The sequence below is a fragment of the Ovis canadensis genome, chromosome X, assembly GCF_042477335.2.
Source record: "Ovis canadensis isolate MfBH-ARS-UI-01 breed Bighorn chromosome X, ARS-UI_OviCan_v2, whole genome shotgun sequence".
Classification (NCBI taxonomy): Eukaryota; Metazoa; Chordata; class Mammalia; order Artiodactyla; family Bovidae; genus Ovis; species Ovis canadensis.
Window position 1 is genome coordinate 121,108,896 of NC_091727.1, and position 27,086 is coordinate 121,135,981.

The following is a 27,086-nucleotide window of genomic DNA, read 5'->3' on the forward strand; positions in this document are numbered from 1 at the left end:
TCTTTCTTTTATGTCTCTGGGGTTCATATCATATTAATAAAGGTTTTTCTTATTCCTAGGCTATAAATAAAAAGTATTTTATAGTTATCACCATGTAGTTCCTTAAAGGACTGCATTTCATATTACTCATTCACACAAAATGTTAAAATGTTACCATAAACAACAGTTTGTCAACTAGAGATGATTTTGCCCCCATCTTGGAACATTTGGCTAGTTCTGGAGACATATTTGGTCTACACACTGGGGGTATGCTACTGAAATCTAGTGGATAGAGGCCAGGGACACAGCTAAATGCCCTGCAATAATACACAGGACAGCTCCCTCCCACCTGCAACAAAGAATTATCTAGCCCAAAATGTCAATAGTGATGAGGCTAGGAAAACCGGTCATAAACCACCTCTCCTCCCTGGTTGTTTGGATCTGCATTGTTTTGACCTTCTGTGTATCATAGAACAGGCTTCCCTGGTGGCTCAGCAGTAAAGAATCACCTGCAATGCAGGAGTTGCAGGAGATGCAGGTTCTACACCTGTGTCAGAAAGATCCCCTGGAGATACCCACTCCAGTATTCTTGCCTGGAGAATCCCACGGTCAGAGGAGCCTGGCAGGCTATAGCCTATAGGATCGCAAAGAGTTGGACAAGACTGAAGTGACTTAGCACACACGCAAACACATATCATGTCATTACTGAACACTGAAAAGATTGAGTGACATGAAAAAGAAAGAAAAAGGGAGAAACTGGATAAGGAAATTTTAGTAGGTTGGAGAAAACTATCTTACCTCATTGATGATTATAACCTTAATCTGTCCATCCGTGTAATTCAGCTCCAAAAGCATAAATTTAACAAACATCATTTTATAAAGTACATCAGAAAATGAGTTAGAATATTGGAGGGAAAAACCTGGCAAACATTATAGGCATACTATGAAGGGACAGAGGCGTGAAGAGACTAATTATGTAAATGCCTTTATTTGAACTAATACATTGCTACCAGATTACATCACTTTTCAGAGTTAGAGTAACATTATGATCTTAAAAACTATAGCAAACAGCTTGACAAAGCAGAGTACATTAGAGTACATTAAGTCCTACATACATGTTTATTTTTTAGTGACCGCATCTCCTTATCTTAGGTGTAAAATTAGAAAATTTAATATACACTTAGCATACTTGGCCTACCATATCCTTCCTAAATTCTGAGCCCACTCTCTCCTCAAAAGTGTCATATTCAACAGCATTTTAAATCTAAAGAGAGAGTTTGATGGTATATGTTTTAAAACAAAGAAGCATATATTGAACCAAGTGTTTCAGGACAAAATATGTCAAGTGTTTACAGCTTTAGTGTGGGAGGGAAGATGGAAATTTAAGGTACATTTCCCTCTACCTATAATGTATGTTTTTTACTTACTTGAAGACCCCTTAAAAAAAGTAGCAAAATCAGCAGTCTTATTTAATGTAATCAAAATATTCTTAAATGTACAAAAAAGGATCATGTAGAAAGAATACTGTAAAAAGATACTGATTTTAAGAATAAAAGAATATGAAAAGCTTCTATTACATTCTGCACAGCCAGTTACTTCTGTCAAGTTTCAGTACTAGAAAGATAAGCAAAGGATACTCATATACAAATACCCTCTGACCACAGTTCTTGAATAAGAACTAGCATACTGGATGGAAAGCAAATTATTGTCTAATACCAATAATATTCATATTCAATCATCTAAGCAAGTCCCAGGAGGTGGACATTCTAAGAAAAAAACAGATACATAGAAATAGGTACAGCAATGGGAAACGTCAAGGGCAGCGATCTAGGAGCGAGTAAATGATTTGACTATGGGCACATTTCAGGTGGGCCTGACAAATCCACCTTGACTATGGGAAAGAGGAACTGTTGTTACTAAAACTCTTTCACCTGAGGGCTCCCATGATGAGCTTAGTCTTGTTAAAACTAAAAAGTCCTTTCAATAACCAAAAGTTTCTTAAGCCATGAGCACTTCAGCCAGAAATTGCTGTACTGCTAATCATGCACCTGGGAGCAAGGTTGTTTTTTATTCAAATTGGTTATTTTACACTCTCTTCATACCCCTGCCCATCAAGCATGCAAACACAGTCATGACCATCTTGGGCTTTACTTCCACAAGGTCTTCTGGTAGAGCGTACACCCTGGCTCCAATTCTTCTAGCCATCGACACTGCGTACCTATTTTTCGGAGGAAACAAAAATTGAGGTTCAATTCCCATTAGTCAAGGGCACAACATGAGGCATCTATTTCCTCTCATATACTCAATTGTCTGGGATACAAAACTTCTACAGCAAGAGTTCAAATCAGAATGACTTCATTGTTCATTGTTTTCTCTTTTATTTTGTGAGGTCACTCATAAGTGATACCAGATTTTTAAACTCTACTATTTGGGGCTGATAATATTTATTCACTCCTTTTCTACAATGTAAAATGAGAACAATTTAGGAGCACTGATATGAAAAAAACATTTTTCCAGAATATGTGTGTGTGTGTGTGTGTGTGTATACACACCCAGATGTTGAAAATATGTATATATACTCAGATGTTGATATTCTCATTGAGCATGTAATAAGATAACACTGGCTATCACGAGATCTTAGAGACAGTGGAAAACTGTGCCATATGCAAAATACAATTTCATAGATACAGTGAATACTTCCAAATATTCAAGGGAAGAGACAGAGTCTATCTGGTACATGCCAGAGTGGCTGAAGCAAGGAAGGAAAAGGGTAGAGAAAGGAAAGGAGTTAAGAACTGACATGTCCAGCTGAGGAAATTTGTAGGAGCACTCTTCAATTAATATGCAAGGTATTTCTAGGTGTTCTGTAACAGGAATCTTTAAATATGATCAAGTTTCTGGAAAAATAAGTTTAAAGAGTTCTCTATAAATCTTTATCATCAGATCAGATCAGTTGCTCAGTCGTGTCTGACTCTTTGTGACCCCATGAATCACAGCACGCCAGGCCTCCCTGTCCATCACCAGCTCCTGGAGTTCACTCAAACTCACGTCCATCGAGTCAGCGATGCCATCCAGCCATCTCATCCTCTGTCATCCCCTTCTCCTCCTGCCCCCAATCCTTCCCAGCATCAAAGTCTTTTCCAATGAGTCAACTCTTCGCAAGAGGTGGCCAAAGTGCTGGAGTTTCAGCTTTAGCATCAGTCCTTCCAAAGAAATCCCAGGGCTGATCTCCTTTAGAATGGACTGGTTGGATCTCCTTGCAGTCCAAAGGACTCTCAAGAGTCTTCTCCAACACCACAGTTCAAAAGCATCAATTCTTTGGCACTCAGCTTTCTTCATAGTCCAACTCTCACATCCATACACGACCACTGGAAAAACTATAGCCTTGACTAGACGGACCTTTGTTGGCAAAGTAATGTCTCTGCTTTTGAATATGCTATCTAGGTTGGTCATAACTTTTCTTCCAAGGACTAAGCGTCTTTTAATTTCATGGCTGCAATCACCATCTGCAGTGATTTTGGAGCCCCCCAAAATAAAGTCTGACACTGTTTCCACTGTTTCCCTGTCCATTTCCCATGAAGTGATGGGACCAGATGCCATGATCTTAGTTTTCTGAAAGTTGAGCTTTAAGCGAACATTTTCACTCTCCACTTTTCACTCTCATCAAGAGGCTTTTTAGTTCCTCTTCACTTTCTGCCATAAGGGTGGTGTCATCTTCATATCTGAGGTTATTGATATTTCTCCTGGCAATCTTGATTCTAGCTTGTGCTTCTTCCAGTCCAGCGTTTCTCATGATGTACTCTGCATAGAAGTTAAATAAGCAGGGTGACAATATACAGCCTTGACGCACTCCTTTTCCTATTTGGAACCAGTCTGTTGTTCCATGTCCAGTTCTAACTGTTGCTTCCTGACCTGCATACAGGTTTCTCAAGAGGCAGGTCAGGTGGTCTGGTATTCCCATCTCTTTCAGAATTTTCCACAGTTTATTGTGATCCACACAGTCAAAGGCTTTGGCATAGTCAATAAAGCAGAAATAGATGTTTTTCTGGAACTCTCTTGCTTTTTCCATGATCCAGCAGATGTTGGCAATTTGATCTCTGGTTCCTCTGCCTTTTCTAAAACCAGAACATCTGGAAGTTCACGGTTCATGTACTGCTGAAGCCTGGCTTGGAGAATTTTGAGCATTACTTTACTAGTGTGTGAGATGAGGGCAATTGTACGGTAGTTTGAGCATTCTTTGGCATTGCCTTTCTTTGGGATTGGAATGAAAACTGACCTTTTCCAGTCCTGTGGCCACTGCTGAGTTTTCCAAATTTGCTGGCATATTGAGTGTAGCATTTTCACAGCATCATCTTTCAGGACTTGAAAGAGCTCAACTGGAATTCCATCACCTACACTAGCTTTGTTCATAGTGATGCTTTCTAAGGACCACCTACCTCACATATTATGATGCAAAAAATTTTTTTAAGGAGGGAAGAAATGATTTGACACGTATATGATGCCAAAATGAAGTTTTGCAGTAACGCTTCTTATCTATTTTCTGAAGCCCTGTTGGGAGCTGATTTTCAGTGTATACTAGGATAGCTTTCATGAGTTGCCCATGAAACCAGATCACAGCCTAGGTCTTTAGAGAAGAAGGGAAGAGGCAGGTGGAAAAGATCTTCTCAATATTGTCAAAATGCAGGAAACTTTCAAGGCATGGTTTCAGCTGAGGGTTTAGCATCCTGCCCACTTAAGGGACCAATATAATAAACTCAACATACGTAGTAAGGTGGGCTATGCACAGTAAGTTTTAAAAATGTTTAAAAAGAGTGCGACAAAAGAAAACCCTATCAAAGGCATGCTTATCCTTTGCCCATTTTCCCCTTGTTTTAAGTTTGCAGCTAAGTTGCTTTAACACATACAGTATTTCTATAACCTACAAACCAATGGCTGACTGAGCACCTACCTACTAGGTCAGGTGCAACAATGCTAGGCTCTTACGTATTTTACTCATTTCAAAATCTCCAAGGTAAGTATTATTGCTCCCATTTTGTGGATGAGGAATCTGAGGCTAGAAGACGTTTCCCCCACTGACACCATTCTTAAGTGGCAGAATATGACTGATAATGCAGATCTGCCTGCCTATAATGCCTATGCCCTTATCAGGATATTAGGCAGCATCGCTTACTTGGCATTATTGTGCTTGTCATCTTCTGTCAGAGTGCCACTCTTAACAAGGTCGTAGTTTATGCAGCCTGGCTGGATGGCGTCAATCAAATCCACAACTGCCAAACTGGAGCTGATTGTCTTATCCTAGAGTAAAAGGACCAATACATTTGAGAATTTCCATGTGTACAAATTAATGCATGATCACTTATATAAAGCTGTCAAAAACAAAGTCTAGGGAATTAAAAAAGAATCATGTCATTAACCCCACAACAATCTCATTCACAAAGAAACCAAATGCTAGCCTTCCAAACTATAGATACTTTCTATGGCAAACATAACATTTAATAGTCAAAAATGAAATTCTTACCTTAAAACTCTGAATGGAGGTTGACTTTCCAGCTTCATTCAATGTTCTGTTCACCCAGCTTACAATGATGTCATCATTAGCTTTCTGACCATCACCAAGATCTTCCAGGACATTGAGGGTATATCTAAATGAATCAGCAGAAGAAACAGGTAACTAATGAGAAGCTACTGTATAGCATAGGGAACTCTACTCAATGCTCTGTGGTGATCTAAATCGGAAGGAAATCTGAAAACGATGGGATATATTTAAACATATAGCTGATTCACTTTGCTGTATTGCAGAAACTAACATAACATTGTAAAGCAACTAAACACCAATAAAAATTAATTAAAAAAAAAGAACAGTTTCTGTTCTAGTTTATTAGAAAAAATACAAATATTAGAAAGATGCTTTATCTTTCATTTCTTTTCCTTAGGCTTGAGAGATTAAAGAAAAGATTTCATGATAAGACATTCACACTATATGGAAAAAAAATTTCAAGTAGTAGTGGAAGGAAGATTTTCAGTGCTCTAAAGAGTAAGTCCACCAGTCTACTGCAGGCTCACTGTGTACTAGGCCAACCAATGGTAACAACTTAAAGTAAGCTGTGCTTTGGCTGGTACCCAGTTATAATGAATTGCTTTTCAGCATTACAGTTAAGAGATCTTCTTTCTCAAATGTATACATGTTCATAATTTTTGCTGTTTTTATTCATGAACACTAAATCTGTCACGAACACTAAGTCTATGTCAGGCATATTATGAAAAAAGGGAAATATTCACAGTTCTGCTGCCTCACTTTCAAGAAGGCGTTTCCCATTGACCATCCAACATATATTCATTACTTAAGCTCACTTCATAGTCTGAACACAAAAATTTCAAAGGTAGTCATTGATACGTTTCCTTAGAAATAGTAAAGACTAGATCACAGATGTGTATGATAGTGAAGTTTAAGCAGTTAAAATTGTGTACCATACCTTCTCATCAGCTGCCAGACCAAAGCTAAAGTCAGGGTTTGATTTCCATCATTCAGGTCTTGCCCTCCAATGCCGACCAGGGAGAATTTGGCAGGATGCTTCCCTAATTCAACAGCATAGTTGCAGTTTTCTAGCTGCAAACAAACAAAAGCAAACGTTTAAAGATTTTCACTTGTTTAACCTGTACATGCAGGTGCGCACAAAGTAAGACACAGTTTCTGTCCTCAAGAAGCTCAGAGTCAGAGTTTCCTAAACAAAAACAAATTGAAAATAAAAACAGTCTGTAACAAATATGCGCAGCAACTTAATTTGCTACCTTTTTCATGTTGGCTCCAAGTTTCGGGTATGGAGGTTTATTCACCTTACTCCAGTCAACAGGAACTTTAATTCGTTCATATAGCTGTAAGATTACCAGGGCATCTTGCAGGTCACTGATGATTTAAAAAGAGTTTGATCAGTGTTTTCTGAGAGCAGGACCTGTTTCCTTAAAAACAAGGACACTACACTGTCAAAAGATGCATGCATTTTATTAATCTGTGCTAAAAATAGAGCTAACACCATCCAATTCACTTAAAAGTAGTTATTGAGAGCTTATTGTTTGCAAAGAACTGTTCTAAAGGCTGGGCTCGTAGGAAAAAAAATCCCAGTCCTTTAGAGTCAGAGAAAGAAAGAGAATAAACAAGTATATGGATAAATGGGTTGCTGCTGCTGCTGCTGCTAAGTCGCTTCAGTCGTGTCCGACTCTGTGCGACCCCATAGACAGCGGTCCACCAGGCTCCGCCATCCCTGGGATTCTCCAGGCAAGAACACTGGAGTGGGTTGCCATTTCCTTCTCCAATGCATGAAAGCGAAAAGTGAAAGTGAAGTCACTCAGTCATGTCCGACCCTCAGCGACCCCATGGACTGCAGCCTTCCAGGCTCCTCCGTCCATGGGATTTTCCAGGCAAGAGTACTGGAGTGTGGTGCCATTGCCTTCTCCATAAATGGGTTAGGGGAATGTATTTAATTGCTATGAAAAATAAAAAGAACAAGGTTAGGAGTTAGGGAGTGGTAAGTGGCGGCGGTTAGAATCTGAACCAGCGGCTTGAATGTAGCAAGGGAATAACGCATTTGATGTGGAAAAGAACATTCCAGGCTGAGAGAACAGTGAGCACAAAGACCTCAAGGAATCATGGATGGTCTACTTAATGTACTTTCCGGTCTCCATTTCAAAATATAAAGTCTCTGTTCCCTAGGGTGTTAGAAAGATATTTACACATTCTTTCACTTAATGACCATGTAAAGAAATAATCTGGGCTTTTGGGTATTTGGGAAATGATAATGGAAGTCACCACATTTTCCAATAAAGTAATGACTACAAACTAACATTTAGAAAAGGTTTAGAGCTATAATTATTTATGCAGCATCCATTCATGATGTTCAAAACTTTACAATAGCATTGGAAGGCTTACGCATAGAGATGGTTTACATGGGGATTAACACCAAGAGAGTTCATCCAGTTACGGAAGGTTCTTTCTTCACGAGTTTCTCCTATTAAAAATATTCACAGTGTTTATATAATCATTAAACATCTTGCATATGTGCATATAACATCAACCCACATTAGATTACTTTATTTTTTTCAGATCTAGAGGCTTTCTCAAATATGAATCTCCAAGCAGTCTCTCTGAATACTCTCTCTTGTTTTTTAAATTGGATGACTTTATTTTAAAAGTAAAAATATAACCTTATTATAATCAGCTAAGAGGTATATGAACTTTTTATAATTTCTTCTCCATCTCATCCTTCTCCAGTATCTCCCCAAATCCCCATACTTCTAAAGTAACTGATATTATCAGTTTAGTTTTTATTAGAAAAATCTGCCATGGTCATACAAACCTCTATACTCACATTAATTTACATCTTCTCTCTACCCATTTAAAAATATTGATTCTAAGTTACATATATGTACTTTTTTTACATGCCTATATTAAAGCAACAAATTATTTGAAACTTCAAAAGCATAAAATTTAAAGATTTTATAGTAATCCTAGTATATATACAATGAGCTGCTAATTGAGAGTTCAAAGTATTAGTTGCTAAGTTGTGTCCTGCTCTTTGCGACCCCATGGACTGTAGCCTGCCAGGCTCCTCTGTCCATGGATTTCTCAGGCAAGAATACTGGAGTGGGTAGCCATTTCCTTCTCCAGGGGATCTTCCCAACCCAGGGATTGAACCCAGGTCTCCTGCACTGCAGGCAGATTCTTTACCATCTGATTTCATAATAATGCTAGTGGATATGTAATGAGCTACTAATTACATTTGTTAATTTTTAAGTACTATACTTCATAAATATATAATCTGGCAAAGGTATACTCTGCTTTTCCCAATTTAAATGAATATTTACATGCATTATTATTTTTTTTTTGAGTAGGTTAAAGGTGAAAGGAACTGAGAGCAGTTTCAGTTAGTCTGACTATGGAAGAATGAAACAAATACTGCAGATTTATATAAGTCAAATTTTATGCATATGTGCATTTTTTTGGAGGGAGGTTTAAAAATAAGTGACCTAAATATAAAATATTAAAATAAAACATTGGTTTACTAAGTGGCCTTATACTAAGTGATCCTAGGCTAGCTTACTTTAAAAGTTCCCACACTTCCTTGGTGGTACAATGGATAAAAGTCCTCCTGCCAAAGCAGGGGACACAGGTTCGATTCCTGGTCTGGGAAGATCCCATATGCCATGGGGCAATGAAGCCCAACTCCTCAACAAGAGAAACCACCCCAATGAGAAGGCTGAGCACCACAACAAAGAGTAGCCCTTGGGTGCAGCAACTAGAGAAAGCTGGCATGCAGCAACAAAGACCCAGAGCAGCCAAAAATAAGTAAATTAAAATAAAAGTTCCCTTGTTATTATCCCTTTCTATCAGGTGTCACTTATTTCTCAGCCCTTGGGACTACTTCTAGTAGACAGTTGCTAAATGGATAAGGAAAGTTATTAAATCAAGATTATTAAATCATCGTGGCCTATGTATTTCCACTGTGTAGCCCCAAACATAATTTAAGAAACCTTCAGTTACCTTCTAATAGGGTCCAATCAATATCTTGGTTCTCTGGCTTAGTGAGTGCTGGGTATTTATTAAACAGGTTAGCCACAAAGGCTAAGTTCAGTTTAGGGTTCCCACTGACGACATCAGCTGGGGTAACAAACTGTCTGCAACCTAATTTGTCTGCTTGCTGAAGCATACTCTCAGCTCTCTTCAAATCATCTGTTTCCTGTTGAAGTAAAATAAGAAGAGTTTTTTTTTTAAAAGGTCATACTAAAAATATAGAAACTTTGCCCTACAATGATAGGCTGGGTATACAATTCTATTTTCTCTTAGCCAACACATGGCATTTATGTTACTGTTTTGAATACAAAAAAAAAAAAAAAAAGTTGGCTGTGCTTAATATGCAGTACCTTGAGAATACCCTAGATGGCACCAGATCACGTATCTAAGGACAGAATAGCTTTCACTCAACAGATTACTTCTCTCATGCCAAAATTCATTAAGAAAAAAGTGAAATCTGTTCAGATTTTAAATTTAAGCCCTAAAGAGGGAGTAAGGCTGAAAAAGATGAAGGAATTATGGGAAAATTTTTTTAAAAAATAATAATCAAGGATACCAGGCTCCAATAATTTTGAGGTTTAAATTGCATATTTCAAATTATCATCTTTCTCTTAAACTATTTTTTGTTTTTACTTTTCCATCCAGGAAGCAAAGTTGTCTATTTCAGTGTAAAATACTTACTTTCAACTAATTCCTAGGACTCCTAACTTCTTCGTTTTGTCTTCTCCCCACCCCAACTTCTTTCCTTTTGGAAAGATGCATGCTGATTTCTTGACTAACATACAGTTTGGTGAGGATTACAAATTATAGATCTTATAATTTCAGACAAAATTAAAAATAGTTTCTCAAGTGCTCACCATTCCCACCTCCCAACAATAGAAGTCAAAAACCTGAAGCTGCAGGAGGAACAATTGCTTTTGGATTATTTGTTTCTAGTGACCTGCCCCCTCCAGACTTCTCTCGGCAGCTGCTATAGACATGGCCACCCCAGTATGCCCCAGGGTAAATGTAGCTCTTCTGGAAAACAGTGTCAGGTAAGAAGGGATTTTTATAATAAGGGGGAAATAACAGATAAAGGAAATTTGGGAAATGTTACTTATAAACCAACATAGTTCGGATTCTATAATTTGAGAGTCTTAACTCTGTCTATCTTTACTTTTTTCATCTCCAGTGAGGTGCCTCGATCATCTAGGTCTCCAGAAGAATGGGTATTTACTGTGTTACCCTTCACTGTTACCATTGCAGAGCAATCAGTAACCACCAGCAGATTAGGCAATTGACTGGGATTCAGCCTTTGGGATTCTCCATGAGCCTAGTGAGTTCATCTAATAGAGCTTATTCTATTTCTTTCAATCTGTCACTTGTTACTTTAATGCTTCTGGTTCGTGCTTTTTATTATCTTTATTTTTAAATCCTGTATTTTTTAAATCATCTTGGCATTCTTAAACAAAAAGCACTGATAATATTGGAGTAGAAGGAAACACTGAAATCGCAACAATTTTTAAAAATTAAGATACAGAATAATGAAACAAAAAATAACCAAATGAAAATATATATATGCCCAAAACAACTTCAGCCCATACCTCACATCATATTCAAAATTAACCTTCAATACACACACACATGTAAATGTATGAACTCAAAACTATAAATATAAAGCTAAATATAAAACCCCAACTATAAAACCTCTAAGAGGAGACATAAGAAGAAATGTCTGTGACCTTGTGTTAGGCTAAAATTTCTTAGATACAACATCAAAAGCATGATTTGCCAAAGGAAAAAAAAAAAGACTAAATCTGACTTTGTCCAAATTAAACAATGTCTGTTCTGGGAAAAACACTGGGACTAAATGTCTGCAAATCATATATCTAATCAAGGACTTATATCCAAAATATATAAAACACTCAAAACTTGATAAGAAAGCAAACAATGCAATTAAAATGGGTAAAGTGTTTAAACAAAGATGTATAGACAGCAAATAACTACATGAAAAGATGTTCAACATCATTTGTCATTAGGGAAATGCAAATTAAAATCACAATGAGACACCTCTACCACTGTTAAAATTCTTAATGTTTAAACTAACCACATTAAAGTGTCAGTGAACATGTGGATGAACTGGAACCTTCATGTGCTACTGGTAGCAATGTGCAATGGTATAGCCATTTTGGAAAACAACTTGGCAGCTGCTTAGAAAAGTTAAATGCACAGATACCATTACCCAGCCATTCCACTCTTAGGTATTTACCAAAGATAAATGAATGCCTAAACTCACACAAAAACTTGTATATGAATGTTCAGAGCAGCTATATTTGTAATAGCCCCAAACTGGAAACAATCCAAATGTTCATCGTAGTGAATGGATAACAAATTACAGCATATCCATCCACTGGACTTTTATTCAGCAATAAAAAAGGAATGAATTTCTGATTTATGTAACAACACGGATGAGTTTCAAAATAATAATGCTGAAAGAAGCTTGATTAAAAAAAAAGAGCATCTGTTATACGATCCCATAAAATTCTCAAAAATTCAAACTAAATTGAAAGAAAGCAAATCAGTGGTTGCCTAGGATGGAGGAGTATGGGGGCAGAGAGGGATCACAAAGGATCATGAGGAAACTGGATGTTATGATGGAGATATATATCCCTAAATAAGGTATAAGACTGACAAAGATAAAGGACACTGAAAAACAGGGGAAAAGCATGATGAAAGACTCAACAGTAAAATGAGTGTGTGGACAGAGCAGTAGGAAATTGCCCTGGCTAGAAGAGATGGAGCAAGATGGTGTAGCAGGCCTTCACATGCTCAGCAGAACATTTCAGACTGAACTCTTGAGTCAATGGGGAATCCTTAAAGGATTCTGAGGAGGATAGAGACAATGAAGGGAGTGCTTTAAGATCAACCAGGGAGAAGTGACTGGAGAAGAGGTGTATCATAATCAGAATCAGTACACTGGTGTTATCTACCTAGGCATAAGATCACCTGACTAGCCATCCCAGAGACCTTCCTTCATGCACAGGAGGGTCCCTCATTTGTGCCAAGAGTGACCTGAACTGAAGAATTTCACATTTAAAAACAGACAGAAATATAAGTACTACAAGTCAGTGACAAATTCAGTTCTGGTAAGGGCAGCATAAAAGGTTTAGCAAGTGTAATCCACTCAATCTGAAGTGGATATGAAATATGCTAGAAATGTGCATTTTTTAAAAATCAGTAGAATCCGTTCCATATCTAATGAGTACAAAGAACAACAGGATCCTAGAAAGTTGAGACTCAGTAGTCTAGGCCAACTTGTTACTTCATGTATGAACAAAGGAATTTGTCCAAGGTCATTGAGCAAATAAGTGACATAACAAGGGAACATGGTCCGTGACAGTAATTCACCAAACTGGATTTCAGGGATCAGGAGTTTGTAAACACATTCACATTACTCTCAATATAAGAATATTACAGATGCATATATGAATATGTTTTCATTAAATTTATCATTGTGATTATAATCCAAAAACTCAGAAAAGGTTAGCCTTTCTAGTGCTTATTTCCCCACATTTAATCTGAATATTTTATGCCATCCATAAAAACCAACACCACCATAACTATAGAACTCACTAATAAACTATTAACATAAATCAAAGCTAGTCTTTCTGTCTACAAATTATATCTACAGTAATAAAATTTAAGATCATACTTAAAACTGCCAACATCATAACATGCAATTATAAGCATTCTTGTTATTTATAAGAAATTGACAATTTTGTAAGCTTGTAGAATTCACAAGAACATCTATACTTACATTGAAACCTGACATGTTAATATCTATCCGTGGTTCACCTTCCTTTTGTCCTTTTGGTGCAATTTGATTGAGAAGATGAAAATAGGCTTTGGAATCCTAAAAATGAATTGCAAATATCAGTGAGATCACATTTACAAAGAATGAATGTATCCTATTGTCCCATGTGTGGAAGGATATTTGAATTGGATTTTGTAAGAATGTGACACAAACCTCTATCTTCTAATTAACAGTTCCTTTTCCCAGAAAAGTCCACCTATCTGGCCTTATGTCTGCCTTGAATATGGATGAACTGGATTTTGTCAAGACTTTACAATTTATTGAAATCATCAATACAATAATGCTAGAAAACATATAACTAGTTCTGTACCTTCACTGAGTTACTGAAGTCAATAAGCTTGACAGATAAAACAAGCACGAGAAACAAGTAGGATAGGAGAAATCCAGGAAGCATAGGGAAAGAGAAAATAAACAGGTTATATCATGACAAAGCATAATATGTATATACCATAACCTATGGAGAAGAGATTAGTTAACAATGTATTAAATTATAAATTGAAATGACAAAAATTTTGAAATGAGTTCTACTTGAGGTGGTAAAATAACAGTAAACCCTTAATCATCTGAATATATTTACCCAAATGAGCTTCTCTTTAAGCCCTTGACCACTTTCAACACTTGAACACTTTTACTTGGAATCCCAATACCTAAAACAAATATGGCATTGCTCATATGGGATGTGGGCTGGGTGAATTCAGGCTATGTGGATGCTACACAGAACAAAACCTGAAAACCACTGTATTACTGTAAACATTTAATGAGGGTCTTCAACACACATGTCAAGTACAATTCTGCCTCTCTGGAATACCAGAGGACAGGAACTGGAGTGGAGTTTCTTTATCATGTTGAGGCAGGACATACATGGGCCCCAGGCTGAACAGTTTCTCCCCTGTGGACAGAAACTCCATAATATTAATAGCAGAAACTCCATAAAAGCTGGATGAAGGAGCAGGCTGGGCCCTGCCCAGATAAGAGATAGAAGAGGTAGCATCACGGTGATTTTGGGTAGCCTCAGTCCACAGTGCCTTGAAGCAGGGCTTTGGTTTCCAGCCAGAAATTGAGGCGACCTCCCTTTTGACCTCCATTGAGCCTTTCTGTGCCTGTGTAGTCGGGAACGTCTCCTTGACTTCAAGAATGCGGAATACATGTTCTTTTATCTCTTATCTGGGCAAGGTCCAGCCTCCTCCATCATCCAGCTTTTATGGAGCTTCTGCTATTATAGAATTTCTGTCCACAGGGGAGAAACTCTTCAGCCTGGACCCATGTATCTCCTGTCTCAAGCTCATAGTAAGTGATGTCAACCTACCCATAGGTCTCTTCACTAGAATCCATCCTGGCTAAGAGATATACATGCACACATAGGAGGATCCTGAGATAAACCAAATACGGACTCGGAACCAGACAAAGCAAGATGACTGGCCAAAGGAAACCCAGAAGAAATGCTCCATGAAAGTGATTTAAACCACCATGAGGGTGCAACTGTCTCTCTGAGCCCACCCATGTGAGTCTATTCACATATACATTTTCCTGCTAATAAACACTTGTTTTACTCATCTCAATCTCTATGTGGAAATTCACTTCTACACAGCTGATGGGCCAGGGCCTTGGTCCCACTCGTCCCTGGTGGCCTAGTGGCTAGGATCCAGTTCTCTCACTGCTGTAGCCTGACCTCAGTCTCTGGCTGGGAACAGAATCCCTGCTTCAAGCTGCTATAGGCCAAGGCCACCTGAGATCAATGTTATATCCAAAGATCACCTTCCCATCTTTGGAAGTTTTCTATTACTGGGCCTTGACAGTCCAAACAGATTATAAAGGAATGTTTCTCATGATAACTCCTATGGATTGTGTATATCCTAATCCCCCAGAAGTTGCTTAATATGGAGATGGCCAGATGTAAGCTCTGACCTGCCAAGTACAGATCTCTGGGAGAAGCCTAGAAAGCTGTATCTTCAATGAGCCAACTATGTACATTTGATACACTTGCCAGAAATTATTCTAAGAATGGGGAGAATCAGTTGAGAGTGAAAGCCACTGCAGAGCAATTCATGGAATGCAAACCCAGATCTTACCATTAGTGGCACAGGGGTTATCTCCTAAGGAGTAGTGCATTACAGTTGTGAAAGTGCTTTCACTTACAACTACCTACTAAAGGTACAAAAAGAATTTGTATGTGCCTTCTCCCTATGCACTTGAGAAGACAGGTAAAGAGTAGACCCCAAAGAGCCTGTAACTTACTACCCTGAAAAGGGGCTTTAGGTGAAAATTTGAACTCGAACATAAATTGGAAGTTCCTTTTCACATTACCCATCAATCCTCTGCTTTTTTAAAATATTAAAAGCAGAATATGTTTTAAAAAAAAATATCAAAGGAGAATTTTTAAAATATTCATTTAAAAATAAGATTCCCTTTCCAAAACAGCAGAATACACTTTTTTCTCAAGTGCACACGGAACACTCTCCAGGATCGATCACATCTTCAGTCACAATCATCAGGAAATTTAAGAAAATTGAAATTGTATCAAGCATTTTTTCTGAACTACAATGCTATGAGACTAGATATGAATTACAGGAAAAAAAACTAAAAAATAAAAACACATGGAGGCTAAATGACCTGCTTCTAAATAACCAACAGGTCACTGAAGGCATCAAAAAGGAAATTAACAAATGACAATGAAAACATGACGACCCAAAACCTATGGGACACAGCAAAAGAGGGAAGTTTATAGCAATACAAGCCTACCTCAAGAAATGAGAAAAACATCATAAACAACCAGACTTTACACCTAAAGCAAATAGAAAAAGAAGAACAAAACAAACAAAAACAAAAAACCCACAAAGTTAGTAGGACAAAAATAGTAAAGATATAAATGAAAAATACATGAAGGAAACAATAGCAAAGATCAATAAAACTAAAAGCTCGTTCTTTGAGAAGATAAAATTGACAACCCACTAGCCAGACTCATCAAGAAGAAAAGGGAGAAGACTCAAATCAATAAAATTAGAAACAAAAAAGGAGAAGTTACTACAGAATACAGAAATACAAAGGATCATAGAAGACTACTGTGAGCAACCATATGCCAATAAAATGAACAACCTGAAAGAAATGGATAAGTTCTTAGAAAAGTACAACCTTCCAAAACTGAACCAGGAAGAATTAGAAATCACAAACAGACCTATCACAAGCACCAACATTGAAACTGTGATTTAAAAATCTTTCAGCAAACAAAGGCCCATGGCCAGATGGCTTCACAGGTGAATTCTACCAAAAGTTTAGAGAAGAGCTAACACCTATTGTGCTCAAACTCTTCCAGAAAATTTCAGAGGAAGGAGAACTCCCAAACTCGTTCTACAAGGCCACCATCACCTTGAGAGCAAAACCAAACAAAGATACCACCAAAAAAGAAAATTACAGGCTAATATCATCAATGAATATAGATGCAAAAATCCTCAACAAAATTTTAGCAAACAGAATCCAACAACACATTAAAGGATCATACATCATAAACAAGTGTGATTTATCCCAGGGATGCAAAGATTTTTCAACATATGCAGATCAATCAGTGTGATTAACCATATCAATAAACTGAAAGATAAAAGTCATACGATCATATAAATAGATGCAGAGAAAGCTTTTGACAAAATACAACACCCATTCATGATAAAAAAAAGCTCCAAAAAGTAGGCACAGAAGGAACCTACCTCAACATAATAAAGGCCATATACGACAAACCCACAACAAACATTATTCTAAATAGTGAAAAACTGAAAGCATTTCTTCTAAAATTAGGAACAAGACAAGGGTGCCCACTCTTGCCACTATTATTCAATCTAGATTTGGAAGTCCTAGCCATGGCAATCAGAGAAGAAAGAAAAAGAAATAAAAGGAATCCGGATTGGAAAAGAAGAAGTAAAACTCTATTTGCAGATGACATGATAACATAGAAAATCCTAAAGATTCCACCAGAAAATTACTAGAATTAATCAATGAATATGGTATAGTTGTAGGATACAAAACTAATACACAGAAATCCCTTGCATTCCTATACACTAACAATGAAAAATTAGAAAGAGAAGTTAAGGGAACAATTCCATTCACCATTGCAAAAAAAGAGAATAAAATACCTAGGAATAAACTTACCTAAAGGGACAAAAGACCTGTATGCAGAAAATTATAAGACACTGATGAAACAAATCAAAGATGACACAGATGGAGAGATATACCATGTTCTTGGATTGGGAGAAATATTGTGAAAATGACTATACTACTCAAAGCAATCTACAGATTCATTGTAATCCCTATCAAACTACCAATGATATTTTTCACAGAAATAGAACCAAAAAAAGTTACAACTTTTATGGAAACGCAAAATACCCTGAAAAGCCAAAGCAATCTTGACAAAGAAAATCAGAGCTGAAGGAATCAACATTCCTGACTTCAGACTATACTACAAATTTACAGTCATCAAGACAGTATGGCACTGGCACAAACACAGAAATACAGACCAATGGAACAAGATAGAAAGTCCAGAGATAAACTTACACACACCTACAGGGACCTTATCTTTGACAAAAGAAGCAACAATATACAATGGAGAAAAGACAGCCTCTTCAAAGAGGTGGTGCTGGGAAAACAGGACAGCCACAAAAGAATGAAACTAGAACACTTCCTAACACCATAGACAAAAATAAACTCAAAATGGATTAAAGACTTAAATATCAGGTCAGAAACTATAAAGCTTAGAGGAAAATATAGGTAGCCTGCTCCTTGACATAAATCACAGCAAGATCCTCTGTGACCCACCTCCTAGAGTAATGGAAATAAAAATGAAAATAAACAAATGAGACCTAATTAAACTTAAAAGCTTTTGCACAGCAAAGGAAACAATAAACAAGATTAAAAGATAACCCTCAGAAAGGGAGAAAATAATTGCAAATGAAACAACTGACAAAGGATTAATCTCCAGATTATGTAAGTAGCTCATATAGCTCAATATTAGGAAAACAAACAGCCCAATCAAAAAATGGGCAAAAGACCTAAACAGACATTTCTCCAAAGAAGACATACAGATGGCCAAGCAACACATGAAAAGATGATCAACATCATTAATCCTTAGAGAAATGCAAATCAAAACTACAATGAGCTATCACCTCATACCATTCAGAATAGCCATCATCAAAAATTCTACAAACAATAAATGCTGGAAAGAATGTAAAGAAACGCAAACCCTCCTATACTGTTGATGGGAATGTAAACTGATACAGCCATTATGGAAAACAGTATGGAGATTGCTTTAAAAACCAGGAATAAATCTACCATATGACCCAGCAACTTCACTACTGGGCATATACCCTGAGAAAATAATAACTGAAAAAGACCCATGTACCCCAATATTCACATGTGTTTAGTCACTCAGCCGTGTCTGACTCTTTTGACCCCATAGAATGTAGCCAGCCAGGCTCCTCTGTCCATGGGATTCTCCAGACAAGAATATTGGAGTGGGTTGCCATTTCCTTCTCCAGGGGATCTTCCCAACCCAGGGATTGAACCCAAGTTTCCTGCACTGCAGTCAAGACTCTACTGACTGAGCTACGTGGGAAGCTGAATATTCATAGCAGCAATGTTTACAACAGCCATGACATGGGAGCAACCTACATGTTCATCAACAGATGAATGGAAAAAGAAGATGTGATACATATACACCATGGAATATTACTCAGCCATTAAAAAGAATGAATTTGAGTCAGTTCTAGTGAGGTGGATGATCCTAGAGCCTGTTATACAGACTGAAGTCAGTCAGAGAGAAACAAATATAGTAGATTAATACATATATATGGAATCTAGAAAAATGACACTGATGAACCTAGGAATGGAGACACAGATGTAAAGAATGGACTTATGGACACAGTGGGGGAGGGAAAGAGTGGGACGAATGGAGAGAGTAGCATCTACATATATACACTATCAAGTGTAAGATGGATAGCTGGTGAGAAGGTGCAGTATAGCACAGGGAGCCCAGTCTGGTGCTCTGTGACGATCTGGAGGGATGGGATGGGGAGAGGGGTAGGAGGCTAGAGAGGGAGGGGAATGCATGGCTGATTTGTGTTGTAGTATGGCAGAAACAAATACAACATTGTAAAATTATTTTAAATATATTTAAATTTTTAAAATAGGGGCAGGGCTGAGGTGGGAGATACAGACATACATAAGAGTATATAACCACCTCCAAGAACTGAATGCCTGAAGGAGGCAGCACATGACAGAAGCATTGCCAAATAAGAAAGGGGATGGGGAATCCTGAGGCCCTTTCTCTTCTAGGCCTTTACTAACACAGGTACACTGAGGCCTGGGAAAGGCGTTAGGAACAGAAGTCATGACTGCCTATCTTTTTGTACAGTATGTTGAATGGTAGGCAGAATAGAAAATGCTAGCACTATAATACTTAAACCCCTTTCCACAAAATGAAAGCTGGACTTAGTGCTGGTGCTCTTACTTGGCTCAGTCTCTCTACTGAAATCTTTCCATCAGGGGCTAGAGGCAACAAGGCTGGGTGATAAACTCTTAGGATATTCCTTCCTTTAAGCTGGCCTGAAGTCTCCATGTTACTATGTCCCCCTGAAGTAAGGCTGTATATTGTCACCCTGCTTATTTAACTTCTATGCAGAGTACACAATGAGAAATGCTGGGCTGGAGGAAGCACAAGCTGGAATCAAGATTGTGGGGATAAATATCAAGAATCTCAGATATGCATATTACATGACACTTATGGCAGAAAGTGAAGAGGAACTAAAAAGCCTCTTGATGAGAGTGAAAGTGGAGAGTGAAAATGTTGGCTTAAAACTCAACTTTCAGAAAACTAAGATCATGGCATCTGGTCCCATCACTTCATGGCAAATAGATGGGGAAACAGTGGAAACAGTAATTGACTTTATTTTGGGGGGCTCCAAAATCACCGCAGATGGTAATTGCAGCCATGAAATTAAAAGACACTTACTCCTTGGAAGGAAAGTTATGACCAACCTAGATAGCATATTGGAAAGCAGAGACATTACTTTGTCAACAAAGGTCCGTCTAGTCAAGGCTATGGTTTTTCCAGTGGTCATGTATGGATGTGAGTGTTGAACTATAAAGAAAGCTGAGCACTGAGGAATTGATGCTTTTGAACTGTGGTGTTGAAGAAGACTCTTAAGAGTCCCTTGGACTGCAAGGAGATCCAACTAGCCCATCCTAAAGGAAATCAGTCCTCGGTTATCTTTGGAAGGGCTGATGTTGAAGCTGAAACTCCAATACTTTGGCTACCTGATGCAAAGAGCTGACTCAGTTCAAAAGACCCTGATGCTGGGAAAGATTGAGGGCAGGAGGAGAAGGGGACAACAGAGGATGAGATGGTTGGATGGCATCACTGACTCAATGGACATGGGTTTGGGTAGACTCCGGGAGTTGGTGATAGACAGGGAGGCCTGGCATGCTGCGGTTCATGCGGTCACAAAGAGTCGGACATGACTGAGTGACTGAGCTGAACTGAACTGAATTGAACTGAAGTATTTAACTAAACAGTTACCTTGATGTCAGCACTAAAATTGTTGATTTTCTGCCAGCCTGAGTTTTCCAAATGAAAGTTTGCCCATCTAAGCAGAAGCTCCTCTGGAGATAATTTCATAAGCTCCTCCAAAGTCTCACCATCTCGAAGTAAAGCAGCCAAGGCTATAAAGGTTAAAAAGAAAAACCCAACCGATATATTACATGGTAACAGTCATTACATGTTTATTGAGTCTTTTGACACTCTGTTAAGTAAGTAACAGAGGTACAAAAAGTACTGTGACCTAGTTCTTGGTTTTCAGGTACTCATAGTCTAATAATAAAGATAAATAAAAGTATATAATTAGTTATAAGATTATACTGATAGAAACACTTAATTACGAGAATACACAGCATTACATATTTTAACATCCTGATTATTCTTCACATTCCAAATACCAAGTAAGTTCTAGCTTTTAAGTTGAACATTGTCACATTATGTCATATATTTACATAAACTGTTCTTAAATAATATTAAAATCAGAGGCTTGGGGGAGTATGTTTAAAACTTTGGAGCCTTTTGATTAAAAGGGTATTCAAACCCTCTGGTATTTATATTTAAGCATAACTAACTCTTGAAGTGTTAAACCTGTTTTTTTAAATTAATTAACTTATTTTAATTGGAGGTTAATTACTTTACAATATTGTAGTGGTTTTTGCCATACCTGTTTTTAAAGAAAAATAATTCAACATTACATTTCCTATAGCACCTAACATGTAAAGGCTCTTTTACAATTTTTTGTTGTTGAATTGAATATACAGAAGAATCCAAGGGTTTTTGGGTAAATACCTCCAGAGGTAAGAGGTAGAAGCTTGAGCATCTGTACAGAGAACTATATAAATTTAGGCACTGTTTTCATGGAGAAGTCGTATAGTCCTTATGCAATAATTACCTCCCATAAGATAAAAGGAGATTTACACTGAACAAGAAGACTAAAACTGCCTGACTTCCAAAGAGGTCTAAGTAATATCTCTAATGGGCAAGTTTCATCTTTCATAGACTCCACTTCACACCATGTCATGCTGGCACTGAGGGATTTAAGTTAGGGCAGAGGCAACATTGTCACTTGTACAGAAACCTTCACATGCTCTCCATCTCCAAGTCAAAAGGCTGGAAAGGATTAAACAGCCTGACCTCTCTGCACCTGAGACCTTGTCAGAGATAAATCATTTGACTTATTACATGAGCCAATGTAGTTTAATTTCGTTGTCTTCCTTTCCTTGTTCAATGGACTTTAACTCTAACAAGATAAATACTGCTCTGAAGAGACCAGCAACTAGAAAATTTTTATTTGTTCAAATACAGGCCACTTTGAGTGGACTTAAAATTGTAAGTGTCATAAAGTCTTGGATAAATGTGCAGAATAGAACTGCTGACAGGTATTGTGAGACCCAGAAATACTGAGAACTCCCAATTTATATTCTTCCCCCAAAGTAACTGAAGATTGATATGGTGATTTCTGGAAGAAAATGTGAATATTTGGAGTGATGCTTAATATTTTAAACTTCAAAAGGAGAGGACAATGTAGCACTTCCTAGGACCTTAGGACAATTGTATCACATATGCTTATACATTCTACAAGTCTATGATGTGATATCAAAACCTATGCTATAAAAACGGTGCTTCTGCTATTTCAGGAAATATGAGATCATCAAGGAGCAGGTTAGAATATTTTTGAAGAGCCCTAAATCTATAATAGAATAGAAAAGGTATTAAAATTAATAGGAGATGGTGTGCCTGAGGGTGGTAATGGGGTGGGGGCTATGTGAGTAGAGCAGAAAAGAACGTTGCACAAATTCCTTAAACTCTCTGGGTTTTCGTGTCTTTATTGTGAAATGAATTCTAAAGAGCCAGACAAATGTTAATTACTACTAAAGAAAGTTATGATTAGGCTGTTTTCCTGAATAACACTATAACATTACCTTCTGTTAATTCTAGTTATCATCTAATCACCTCAATTAGGTGAAAGCATGACAGTCTGCATGACTAGAAAAAAATAACCAATAAACAATTTTCAAGATCATGACTGTGTTTCATTACCTTCATTCCTGCTTAATTCAATGTCAGCAAACAAACCGATCTTAATGATCTGCCACAGCAGTCCCAAAACCAGGTGAGGTTTCCCAGCCCTCAAATCCTCTGCACCAATGTTCACAACATGACATCCAATGGCAGAAGCCGAGTTCAGTGCCAAGTTCAAGTTTTCCTGCAAGACAGCCAATTTATAATGCTTGCTTCTTGACCTTTCTGTTTTTTTAGTCTTTTTCTCCCTTCACTGAAATAACAGTAATGAAATTATGTATTAAGTTTACCCATACATGATCCACAGAAAGCAATATCCAAGCTTTGGTGTTAAAAGCATAGCTAAAACAAATCTAGGCTCATTTTTATAGTCTTTTTCAGATTCCCAAGGCAAGTTAAAAGCATTTTTAGTTAGTCCCTATTAAAAGATACCGACCCTAAAGGAAAAGGCTGAGTTACTAGAGTAAGTATATCCATGTGGGTTATGTGTTAAATTTCTTAAAATGCCTAAATGAGAGGTCTACTGAACACACATGAGAGTTCTATCAGTTCTGAATCTCCTCATCCCAAGAGATTGTCTTGCATAAGGAAATACTGCTATATAACACCCTAATACTAGATGGAAAATAAAAGCTGTCTATTCTTTAAGCATGATAATTAACTTAAGAGCTTAAACGTGCTTGCTTATTTCTGTATGTTTGAACGCAAAATGTAATGAAAAGAATATAGGGCTTTGCAGTTAGACCTGGATTTGGACTTTAGTTCCAGCATTATTAACCTTGGTATAGCTCTGAAATCTTTCTGCATCTCAGCTTCTATGAAATCTGGAAAATAATCCTCTACTCAGAGCTGTTGTAAGAATTAAATGAGAAGATGCAAACTGCAGAGCCTTCAGTCTGTAAAACAGGTCCTCAAATAATAGTTTCATGGAAGGAGAGGAGAAGAGTGCATACCTGAATGATGAATGGTGTAAGTTTCTTCTTGTTGATTGCTCTCTCATCAATTGTATCAGGAACTGAAAGGTTGATCATTTTACTGAAACAGAAATTTTAAAATATTGACTTATTTTTTAAATAATCCATAAATATTCACAAATATTTTAAGGCTTATTATAACACATATCTCATGTAATCTGAAAAAAAAAAAAGCAATGTATGACTTTAGTCAGGTTGGTCAAAAAAACACATGCATATAAAAATGCAAATAAAGGAAAGACCAAAGTGTTTATAGTAGTTGAATATTTCTGAGTTGGGGATTAGGGCATATTTTCTTATTTAATGTTTGTACTTTTCACATTCTTTTACAAGAACAAATTACTTAGATATTAAAAACTTTGTTGAGTAAGTGTTAAAAACTGCTAACATCCCACATTGAAGCTGAATATCTCTGTTAGATTATATAATGTATAATTAAAATGATTTCATCTACAAAGAGTGAAAATTAGTTAAGCATGAGATTCTTTCATTCACCAAATATTTATTGAGTAACTAGATGACACACAGGTACTATATTTGGTGCTAGAAATACAGAGATAATATCAATAGAAAGAAAAGTATTAATTAGGGCAGGATCTGACTTAGAACAACCTCATTTGATAAAATTTGGAGTTAGACTCTAACATTTTAGATGTTTATACTACTGCCCTAAAACAAGTTATTTTTAGAGAAAACCATACTTATTTCCATGCAAAATTTAAATATTAAATAAATAGTATCATATGAGTCTCTCTATTAAAATATGTGGGCAATTATTTCTTTACAGCCTATAAGTGGCAAGTAAAAGCATATCTCACATTTTTAGAAATCATCTTTTTAAACAACCAAAATGACCGTATTGGAAAAAAAATGAATTTTATATATTGTACACTGTCATCAGAAATATACCCACTGCACTGTTCTAAGTGTTCCAACATGTACTTACTTAATGCTCACAACAACTTTCTGAGCAAGCACAATAATATGGGGATCATAATGGATGGATCCTGAAATGCAAAGCAGTCAAGTACCTTTTTTTTTTTTTTAATAATTCTTCCCTGCTATGGTTTATTACTAGAGAAGGAAATGGCAACCCACTCCAGTATTCTTGCCTGGAGAATTTCATGGACAGAGGAACCTGGTAGGCTACAGTCCACGGGGTCACAGAGTCAGATGCAAATGAACACACACACATGGTTTATTACAGGATATTAAATATGGTTCCCTATGATATACAACCTAGATAGTATATTCAAAAGCAGAGACATTACTTTGCCAACTAAGGTCCGTCTAGTCAAGGCTATGGTTTTTCCAGTAGTCATGTATGGATGTGAGAGTTGGACTGTGAAGAAGGCTGAGCGCCGAAGAATTGATGCTTTTGAACTGTGGTGTTGGAGAAGACTCTTGAGAGTCCCTTGGACTGCAAGGAGATCCAACCAGTCCATTCTGAAGGAGATCAACCCTGGGATTTCTTTGGAAGGAATGATGCTAAAGCTGAAACTCCAGTACTTTGGCCACCTCATGCGAAGAGTTGACTCACTGGAAAAGACTCTGATGCTGGGAGGGATTGGGGGCAGGAGGAGAAGGGGATGACCGAGGATGAGATGGCTGGATGGCATCACGGACTTGATGAACGTGAGTCTGAGTGAACTCTGGGAGATGGTGATGGACAGGGAGGCCTGGTGTGCTGCGATTCATGGGGTCGCAAAGAGTCGGACACGACTAAGCGACTGAACTAAACTGAACTGGTGATATATACTAGGACCTTGTTTATTTTATATATAGTGTATGTCTATATACACTATAAAACACTATAGTGTTTTACATATAGTGTATAGTGTACTTTATATATAGTGTGTGTCTGCTAATGCAAAACTCCTAATTTACCATCCCCCTTTTCCCCTTTGGTAATCATAAGCTTGTTTTCTATGTCCTTGAGTCTGTTAGTTTTATGAAAAAGTTCATTTTTTAAAATTTCACATATAAATGATATCATGTAGTACTTGACTTTCTCTGACTTCACTTAGTATGATAATCTCTAGGTCCATTCATGTTGCTGCAAATGGCATAATTTCATTCTTTTTATGGCTGAGTAGTGCTCCATTCATCTTCTTTATCCATTCCCCGTAGACTGACATTTAGGTCATTTCTGTGTCTTGGCTATTGTAAAACAGTGCTGCTATGAACACTGGGGTGCATGTATCTCTTTTAGTTTTCTCCAGACATATGCCCGAGAGTGGGATTGCTGGATCATATGGTAACTCTATTTGTAGTTTTTTAAGGAACTTCCATACTTTTTCCTATAGTGGCTGCACCAATTTACATTCCCACCAATAGTGTAGGAGAGTTCAAAGGGGTCAGTGTCTTGATTACAGTTATACAGATACTGAGAGGCAGAGCCTGAAAAGGAACCAGGCAGACTGACTGTAGAGCATGCTGTTAACCACTGTGCTCCACTACCTCAAAAAAGAGGTAAATCTACTGACAAGCTGTTGATAATCTTTTACCTTTTTGGCTGAGACACTGTTGGGTCTAAGGCGGCAGCAGTGACAAACATATTTTTCAGAAATAAGTAATTGGAGATTGAAAAGTGACAAGTGGCCTGTTTTTCTCTTTTGGAATTTTTGGTACTTGAGAATAAAGAGATACTGACATAAAAGGCTTAACAAAGTTGAAATGCTTAGCTTGCTCAGTGATGAGAAGAAACTGGAAGCTGAAAGCTCCTCTAGAAAGAGGTGTCCAATCTGAATGACTGAGTTTTAGATTCACCTTTGGTGGCACTTTCACAGACCGACCTGAAGATGAAATGGACAGAACCTAGACAACTTTCAATTCTAGTTTTTCCCCAAGAAGAATCTGTCAGGCATCCAGAAACGACTGTATCAATTACATGGAAGACTACTCTTGGAAATCTTACCAAAGCACAATTCCATCACCAACAGCTTTGAACAGGTCATCGGTATTTGGGTTCATTGGTATGACATGCCGGCAATCTGGATCATTTTCCAAAGCTTTGTTTATCCAGTTAACAAAAGCATATTTTTCTTCCTCTAAAATTATGTGGAATAAGAAGACATTAGTTTATACTTTAGGTTAAATATTTGACTTCTAAAGCCT

The 27,086-nt window shown here is 37.4% G+C and overlaps 1 protein-coding gene across 2 annotated transcripts in view; it reads right to left on the bottom strand.

Moving 5' to 3' along the window:
• Positions 1-951: 951 nt before the first annotated feature.
• Positions 952-27,086, bottom strand: part of PLS3 (plastin 3) — a 100,191-nt gene continuing 74,056 nt past the window's right edge. For both annotated transcript variants that reach the window (XM_070290873.1, XM_070290874.1), the window contains 12 exons: positions 26,887-27,019; positions 23,949-24,030; positions 23,014-23,179; positions 20,956-21,098; positions 13,341-13,436; positions 9,515-9,710; positions 7,904-7,982; positions 6,769-6,883; positions 6,453-6,586; positions 5,498-5,621; positions 5,150-5,274; positions 952-2,197 (listed from right to left, as the gene is read on the bottom strand). In XM_070290873.1, the coding sequence (XP_070146974.1) occupies positions 2,065-2,197; positions 5,150-5,274; positions 5,498-5,621; positions 6,453-6,586; positions 6,769-6,883; positions 7,904-7,982; positions 9,515-9,710; positions 13,341-13,436; positions 20,956-21,098; positions 23,014-23,179; positions 23,949-24,030; positions 26,887-27,019 (1,526 nt within the window). In that variant the 3' untranslated portion in view covers positions 952-2,064. The remainder of the gene's footprint in view (positions 2,198-5,149; positions 5,275-5,497; positions 5,622-6,452; positions 6,587-6,768; positions 6,884-7,903; positions 7,983-9,514; positions 9,711-13,340; positions 13,437-20,955; positions 21,099-23,013; positions 23,180-23,948; positions 24,031-26,886; positions 27,020-27,086) is intronic.